Genomic DNA, 9420 nt, shown 5'->3' on the forward strand with positions numbered 1-9420 from the left:
CATGGAGCATATCAAAATTTAAAACCCACTGCTTTAATTAAATTTAAATATTAAATAAAATAAAAGTTGAAACATATTACGACAAAAATAGCATTCTTATTTAATTCTTTTTTTTGTTTGTTTATATAATCTATAGAAACCCATAATTGTGTTATATATTAAATAAATAAATTGAACTATTTCATAATAATAAAATAAATAAAGATAATAAATTACATACTATTATATATATAAGCAGAAAAATATCCACATATCTAATAGTCAAAACTCAAGACCACTGTCAAGTTAAGAGTTTTGAAACCATTAATTCAGAAATGTTAGTGAAGTAAACAAGAAAAAAAAATCTTGTCTAATTGATCAATCAATTAATTATGATTTTGCTTTTTTCCCCCCACTTTTGATCGGATTTCATACCTTTTTTTTTTAAATCTTTAAAGTAATTAATTATTCATTTTGTGACAATCGATTTGTGGGCTCATGTGTTCAAATCAAGTTTGTTTGGTTCAATAATTTTAGATGAGAAAAGAAGAATATTTTGAATAATTTCCTCAATTATATGATCATATTCTAATAATATTTCATCCCCAATTTCCTAAACAAATAAGCAAATTAATAAAAGTGCTTTCGAATTTTCACTTCTTGCTCGTGCCAAAGTTGATAGTATACTTTGACCATGGACATGCATGAACAATTAAATAATATCCATTCACACATCAATTGTTAAATACAACATGTCGTAATCCATTAAAAAAATAATTAATTAACTAAAAAAAATTGATACTAAAATCAGCGTCAACTTTGAGCTAATTAGAAAATAAAAATTCTTACTAAATTCCTTACTGCTCTACATTGTAACGAATTTTACCATTTTATAAAAAATATATATTTCATTTTTTTGTAAGAATGTATCGAGTCTATTACTGTACGTTATATCTTGTAGTGATCCGAGTATTTTATTTTAAAATATAATGACATAAATACCCCATAAGTTAATTACCCCAATTTAGCCAATTGGAGGTATTAGTTAAGATTGTTTGGGTGGTTTTACTTTATTTTATTTTATTTGAGAGTCAATCTTAAGTCTAGCACATTCGATTTATTTAATTTTAGTGGTCCTATATATCCACCGCTAGGGATTGCAATCATTGCACATCCAAATGGGCACAACCCATATAAATTGCACTAAATGAGCGAGAGATGGTATAGAATTTTGGTACGAAAGTTTCACCATCATGCTTTCATTTCCATTCCTTCATCCCAATTAATTACTAATTAAGTCGGGTCGAGTTTAACGGATCCAAATTAATTATATGATAAGTAAAATATATTTATTGTATGGTTTATGTACTGTATAGTTAAAGAAAAAATAATTAATTATAGATAAGTGTATCTCCGTGATTGATTTGGTTCGTGAATCACAAAACTAACTCAAGTTAAGTTCAAACAACACAAACCCTATAAATGCTAAACAAAAATCCCATGTGCCACGTAGTTAGTTTTATGTTATAACGTAAAAATATCTGTATTTTTCAATTATAAGAACATGAACAAAATTACGTAAAATTTAATACACACATACGACGTGGTGACCTAGTCAGAATTCAAGAATTTACCCGAAAAACTAAATATGGAGCCCTAAAAATTAGAGAAAAATGTGAATGTACAATAAGTATACATATGACTAGTTTGATTGATGGCTAGATTCAAGAACCCTACCAATACCCCACTATCACTCAAATTCTCCTCCTCCTCAATTTCTCCAAGTGGGAAATGTTAATCAAAATCCAAAACTCCAAATTTTTCTTCATCATTTCAGCTTCCTTAATTTCTCCAAAATTCTGATCAACGTTAGTCTTCCTCTTGTTTCGTTGTTTGTCTTGTCAAGTCAAATGAATCCTATACATATTTTTGCAAGAAATGTGGCCAAGAAATAGCTGAAAGCTGCTTTGCTTCTGCCCTCCAGCAACTTTGGATGTCATCTGCAATGTTCTGGGCATCAATGGATGCCCCAAGAAGGCCGCGTTTGGTGAACCCCACGGCGTATAGCCCACACTTGCCTTTCCACCCATTTGGAAATGGCCTTTTTGGGAGGCCATCTTTCTCCGAGAACATATCACTTTCCTGGCATGGGACATTACAAAAAATTATTCACCCAAACATGTCCTAGTCATTTTTTAGTACTATGAACTTGCTACCTAGCTAGTTCATATATAATTACATTAATAAATCAAGAAAAATATGAATAGGAAAAGTACCTTTAGCCAAGATGGTACATTGCTTTTGTAACCAGTTGCTAGGATTATTGCATCATAATTTTCTTGCCGTCCATCGACAAATTCCACCATTTGATGCCGTAGTAGTCTACGTATCCCGGGTCGTATCTACGTGCATTCAAGATAGCATGCAACCATTTTTTAATTTTCAAAAATGAAAAAATAAAAAGACATTATTATTTACTGTGAAACCCTAAATCTTGAAAATGTGAGACATTTGAACCCTCATAATGTGAAATTTTTTTCCTAAAAAGGCCAACCAAACAGTGCCGAAAGCAAGAAGTGTAATAGAATCTCAAGATCCATAAATAATCTCATCAAAAACAAAAGAAAAGGCAAAAGGAAAAAAGATCCCTTTATCCCTTGTTTGGACAAAACAAGTGACTTTTGTCACACTGAAAAATGGAAATGACATTTACTTAAGGAAAAAAATTTGAAGCAAAGCATATCAATGATTGATAAAGGGAGATTCACACAACATGGTAGAACGTACAACCGATAATAGCTAGACACATTGAAAAGATTTTTCCCAATTTGCAAATTGAAATGTAGACAAAGCATTGAGGAGTTGTACCTCGATATCTCCACTTTTGATCTTGTCAAGGGTTCCCACGTCCAATACCGGGGTCTTTCCGGACACGTTCTTTAGCTCGAGGGGGCCTACTTGGGGCCGGTCCAGCCCGAACCTGGCCGTGTCACCCAGCATGAGCCGTGTCACCGCTAGTAGGAATCGGTCGACTAGGCACGTCGGTAGCCACTTGAGTAAACACATTGACAGTCCGAACGTTGATCTTCCGAGCATCTCTCGTGGTAGAATATGAACCTAAAATGATGAATAGTACAAAGAAATGAGTAGGTAAAAAATAAATAACTAAAAGATGGGGACTTCAAAAGAAAATATTATCATGAAATCTTAATAATTTCATTTGCCAAAAAGACCAAGACTACTTATCCTTAATTATTATGAAACAAAATCTTGGGTTCTTTTTTTTTTCATTTAGATTTTTTTAACATCTAGCCAACGTTAATGCTCATGCTTGAGTATCCCAAGAAAGTGAAAATATTAAGGATGTCTTTTTTTATTTATTTATTTTTTGGAGATTAAAGAGAGGAACTGTTGTGGGTGGATTCTTTCAGTTCAAAAACCTAATTAGATTTCAGCGATTATAATAAAAACCTTTGGAACTTGAACTAACAACTCAAAAGAAAACCCATCTTTTTTTCCTTTTTCACAAAATTTCCTCTCCACTTTGAATAAAATAACAACAATCGAATATTTATTTTGTTTTCTTGATTATAAAAATTGAACAGCAAAAAAGAAAAAGAAAAATTGCAGCCATGCACATACATATGAATCTTGAGAAATCCCATTTTAGAAATTATAACAAAAAAGTTTCTTAATTTTTTTAGAAAAAGAAACTCATAACAAAATGGTAGAACCCAAAAATGTAAGAATGATTAAGAAAAACAAGAAAAAAAAAACGCAGTGACACACAGTGGAAGGTGTAAAAAAGCATACGGTATCTCTGACGACAAGTGAAGGGGTAGCATTATGATTGCAGAGATCCAAACAAACCTCCATGCCCGAGTTTCCACACCCTACTACAAGAACTTTCTTCCCTTTATAAACCTCTCCACTCTTATACCCACTAGTATGCACCACCGCCCCTTCAAACTCCTCCGCCCCTTCAATCGCCGGCACCACCGCCTCTGCATTCTCCCCCGTCGCCACTATCAGCCACCGGCACACGTACTCCACCTCCCCTGGTGGCGCCGTTCTCACCCTCCAGAACCCAAGATTCTCATCAAACTCCGCACTCACCACACTCTGATTGAAAACGGGCTTGATTTCAAACCTCTTAGCGTAGTCCTCCAAGTACTGAATAAACTGCTGTTTGGTAGGGTATGTCGGAAAATCTTGAGGAAAAGACATGTGCGGGAGCTCGCAGAATTGCTTAGGTAAGTGGAGTTTGAGGCGATCGTAGGTTTTGAGCTGCCACAACGAAGCTATGCAATTAGATCTCTCCAAGACTAGAGATGGAACCCCTTTTTCCTTCAGGCAGGCCGCCGCCGCCAGCCCTGATGGACCTGCGCCGACGATCACCGGACTCGGAACCCAGACGCAGCGTTTGGCTGAGGTTCTGAAACTCATATTTCCATACGGATCATGAGCTGTTTTCCCCTCTATTTCCCTCAAGTAATTATAATCACCCATGACAATACAACACAATCCAATCCAATCCAAACAGCTCCCAATATTCAAGAATGAGCAGCAGTTGAGAAATCAAAGAAAACCTAGCAAAGGAAAAACTGAATCTTGAACAGTGAGTGGAAGTAGAATTAGTAGTTGAAAATTCAAAGAATCAGAAGGAGGGAAAATAGGGGGAGATACATGATCTGGTCAAAAATGATAGGGTTGCGTGGGAGAAAGGCCTGAAGAAGTGGAGTAGATTATGATCAGAAACTAATTCTTATCCAGTGAAGAAAGAATGAATGAATCCTCCAGTGAAGATGAATGAATCCCAGTAGTAGTTTTCAATCTGAGGAAGAATAGGAGGTGGGAGCGAACGCTACGGGGCTCATCAATCAGCATTCAATTCGTTCTTTCACTCACCAACACACACTTACAAACAAAAAAACCTAAGGTAAAAGGTATGTGTGCTTCTGTGTGTGTGTAAATATACACTTAAGTTGGTGTGAATCGATCTGTGTAAAAGAAGGAGAGAAAGAGATGTACGTTGAGAACGAGAGGTAAACACAAGTAATGAGAGTGGGGCATATATATAGTGTTATGCTGGCTCTGTGTGTGCGTGTGTGTGTGAGAGAGAGAGAGAGATGCGTAAAAGTGATCATATAGACTAATTAATATTTTAAGATTTTGTTATAATGTTAATTAATTCAATTCATTATTTTTAATGAGTTAATTAATGAAAATCACATCATTTGTTGGTTTAGGGGTTGTTTGATTGTAATTGATACTATCAAATTGAATATTCTGTTAGCGATGTTCATCTATGGATTCTAATGTTACATAACATTCTTTTTTTATTTTAAATTTTATTTATTATATACATGGCACTTGTACAAATAAATTATTTTCGTGCCACATCATACCTATGTGCATATAATAAATAATATTTCACATTTTGAAATATATTATAAATAATAATAAAATATATAAATTGATTATTATATTTTTTAAAAAAAATAGCTTAAGTTATTATCCGTACAACATAAAAATTGGTATAGTGATATTAAAATAACATCGAGTTACTTTTCTTAAAAAAAAAATCATTATTATGATTAATTTTGAAGATTATCTAATTATGGGTATAATGATTATATTTAAAAATTAGTGCAATAGAATTGTTAACCATCGTTTGTGAGTGTAGAGGGCCATCTTTTTTATTTTAGTATAGATATATATATTAAATGACAATAATTTTGATTTTTCACTAATTAATTTTATTGGCAATTCCATGGACTTTTTTTTTTTTTCACTATTTCTTCCTATAATAACAACTATTACAAAATAATAGCTATTATTCAAATTATGAAATCCATTATTCAAAATAATGAATAATGTAACTTATATTTTTTTAGCCCAATTTATAGTCACTGGGTTGGACTATTGTACATGTAGTGGGCTTGGCTGCTCTTAACCATTACAATTACTTTATTTACAATAAAGTGTTCAAAAGTATTTTACTTTCTGACTTTGCTCTTCTAACATATCAAAATATGATTTTTTTCTTAGAAAATCTTTAGATATTAAGCATAAAAAATCATGGCAGATACTTATTAACTGTTATGTACAACGACTACTAGACGTTATTTTTACAAAAGTCGTCAAAATATTAGTTTCAGCTAAAAATTATAACAGATATTTTGACTGTAAATATATAAAGTCATAATAAATATTGATTGATCTTGGTCGGAACTTAAGTTTTCGCATCGATTTTATTTGGTGACTGTAGATAGTATTCATTTATCGTGATTTTTAAGTTGTAATGATTTATAATGTAAGGAATAAGACATTCTTTTTAGGAATAAATGAAATTATAATTAATACATTAGTGCATGTTATTTTCTTGGCACTACAATTTTTAATTAGTTGACTTAAGGAGCAATTGGTGTAGAATACTTTATTAAATAAAAATATGTCAAACTTGATTAGGACAGTGGCACGGGTGGTAACCACGTTGGACGTGGAAATTGGACAAAGAAAATTATGGATATTTTCGTGTCCAAATAAGATTGTTCCACACGTTTTTTTAATATATTATCTGCGGTATATATAACAAATAATTTTTATATATTTTAAATATATATAAATCAATACATTATGTTGCTTTTAAAAAAAGAGAGATAAAAATTCTAATTTACTAATTGATATAAAATTTTAAAAATTAAATAAGTTAGTTATCTTATCAATTGAAAGGCAATTTTTGCATCATAAAAAATTGGTACAATAATGTTATTATCCATTGTTTGCGAGTATGAATGATCGTTCTTTTTTTATGTTAATATAGATAATATAGTTCCTTACATCATTCGCTACACTGGCATGTCAAAATATTATTATTTCATTACTGAATTTATTCCAAATATATAATAAAATTATTATTATGTTATTTAACCATGACAGATAGTATAGATTTGCCATTATTTTAAAAACGTATAAATTTATAATATAGAGAATTATTTTTTTAGTGAAATTTAATATGTAATAAATATATATATTTTTATTTTTTTAAAATTATTTATCCTATAATTTGGCTTCTTCTGAATCCATACATGGGCCAAAAGGGAAAATAGAAAATCTTTGGTCCATAATAAATTAATTTTGTCCAATCCCAATTGTGTTAAGTTGTTGAAAGCTAGTAAGCTTTATTCATATTTCATAGTCATTGTTGGATGACACAATTTTCCATAAATTATGGGGTAAAAAAATGAGAAGTGATTTACTTTCAATCATTGGATAACATATACATATATTCTTGAAACCAATAACATTATACAAATAATATTTATAATAAACATCACTAAATAAAGAAAAATCCACATTCAAATCTAATTCGGGTCGAGGTCCTCAACAACCTAGTGATTATTTTGTGATGACCAACGACTTCTTGGTGTACTAGTCAGAGTGATTGCCTCGACTTGGATGAGTAAGATTTGTCCGAAACGCAAATTGTTAGGTTTGTCGGGATGACATCTGACTAAAACCCTCAAATATTTAAGTTAGTACTTATAAGCTCGAGGTTGCATGAGCCGCACAGTACGATCTAACAGTAATAAAAAGTATCCAAGTATACCAGAGCCAAAATCTGACTCGACAAACAAGAAAATCTTACAAAAGCAATGACTACTATAAAAATTTAATCATTATATATATGTATATATATATTTTAAAGAAACTACAAAAGGCTTAATTAAAATACTAATAAATTGATCAATGTTGAGGGGTTTTTAGGTCAAAATAATAATCATGAAAGAAGATTTAAGCATGGTGTATTAGGGTATATATAATTATTGGTATGCACGTAGGTCCTAGAGATCAATCTCTGATCACCCTTTAATTAAGTTGCCGCGAAATCAAGACTAAGAAAACGAAAATTGAAAGTTTTCATGAAATTAGGGTTTTATTTTTTATCGTTACGTCGATTCAATCAATATATAAATATATTATAAACAGTAAACAACAAATTACAATAACTCTCGATTAATTCAACCAACACCAGTATGACCCTTTAAGTAAATTAGAAATATCCAAACGTTTGGTGGGGCTTGTACCAATAACCTCGAACTTATTAATAAAAGGGGTAAAACAGTAAATATATCCACTACGTTAATAATTAATTACGTAAAGGAGATTAATTAGAGAACATTTAATTAATTTATGTGTGTGTAAATAAATAATTACTTGACCTAATTTCAGTTTTGCATGCGCTATCTTTTGACCTATTGATCAAATTTAAGTCACTCCGACTACAATTAATACAAATAATTATGTGTAAGAAAGTAATTATTTTGAGTAGAATCAGGGTTGCATGATCTTGTTAATTATAGTCCTGAATTAGGTCGGCTATATTAAAATTGTTCACTATAATTAATTAATAAATTAAGGGCTACTTATATAATTAATTAGGAAAATTAAAAACTTTATAGGTAACTTTGGAAGTACTTAAACAAGAATTAAATAAAAGAATACGCATGAATAATTAAATAATACAACCAAGTGTGACGACAATCATTAATTATTAAAGGTTGCAAAACCTGATGATCAGGGCTGGTGATGTCACGCCTATAAGCTTATGTGAATCGTTTGAATTAATATATAATTATATTAATGATTTATAATGTTGATCTAATTGAGGTTCAAGCTGTATTGATTTTTTATTTAAAAAAAAAAGATAAAAATTATATTGAGTTCTCTTAAAATTTGATATAATTATAAATATTTTTATGTTGTATTAAAAAATATCGATATCCCACTGAATGTAAGGTCGGTCGAATAATGAGACCATTTATTAAATTCCGTTAAGGTTATATCAAGTTTTTGTAATGGGCTGTCAAAATAGTTATTTTAAATTTTGAATTATAATTTTATATATTTAAATTATTTTTATGAACTAAAATGCTTTTTTAAAATATATAGGACATAAACACGGAGGGGTAAATGGGACATTGTACAGCATTCGATTAATTATGACAAAGATTGAAGGTGTATTCGTAATTTTTCAAATAATAAGAGGGTATTTGTAATTGAATCAAACTTTCGGAGAGCTCGATCCAGAAAAATGAGTGAATTGAGTTCTGGGCAAAATACTTTTTTAATCCCATAAAATAAGAGCAGAATTTGTTTTGGTCCCATAACTACGTAGCTGTCACTTTTAGTCTCATAAAACTCATAATAACGTATTTTTAGTCCTAAAAAAAAGTCACGTGCGTTGTGGTTTTGGGACTAAAAATGTGTTGTAATTTCGAGACTAAAAAGGCCCAAAATTATTTTTTTTGTAAGAATAAAAAGATGTGATTTTGAGTTTTATGAAACTAAAAGAGTCACCTGCCACACAGGTACACATAAATTCTCCAAGAGGTCTCCCTCTTGCCAACCCCCCCCCCCCCCCCCCCCCCCCCCCCC

General features: G+C 31.1%; 1 protein-coding gene across 1 annotated transcript; it reads right to left on the reverse strand.

Annotated features, from left to right (window-relative positions):
- Positions 1533-4774, reverse strand: LOC105170279 (indole-3-pyruvate monooxygenase YUCCA6). Its single transcript, XM_011091003.2, has 4 exons — positions 3793-4774; positions 2848-3096; positions 2256-2381; positions 1533-2121 (listed from the first exon to the last, which is right to left on the reverse strand). Exons 1-4 carry the CDS (start codon positions 4486-4488, stop codon positions 1897-1899), a joined length of 1296 nt encoding a protein of 431 aa, XP_011089305.2. The 5' UTR covers positions 4489-4774; the 3' UTR covers positions 1533-1896.

The sequence above is a fragment of the Sesamum indicum genome, linkage group LG1 (genome assembly GCF_000512975.1).
Source record: "Sesamum indicum cultivar Zhongzhi No. 13 linkage group LG1, S_indicum_v1.0, whole genome shotgun sequence".
In the NCBI taxonomy this organism is placed as follows: Eukaryota; Viridiplantae; Streptophyta; class Magnoliopsida; order Lamiales; family Pedaliaceae; genus Sesamum; species Sesamum indicum.

Excerpts from the sequence above, each read along its gene's own strand:
- LOC105170279 (XM_011091003.2), bottom strand. The coding sequence starts at position 4,488 with ATGGGTGATTATAATTACTTGAGGGAAATAGAGGGGAAAACAGCTCAT. Across the intron at positions 3,097-3,792 it reads CACTTGTCGTCAGAGATACC|GTTCATATTCTACCACGAGA; the intron begins GTATGCTTTTTT and ends TCATCATTTTAG. Across the intron at positions 2,382-2,847 it reads TCAAAAGTGGAGATATCGAG|ATACGACCCGGGATACGTAG; the intron begins GTACAACTCCTC and ends GAATGCACGTAG.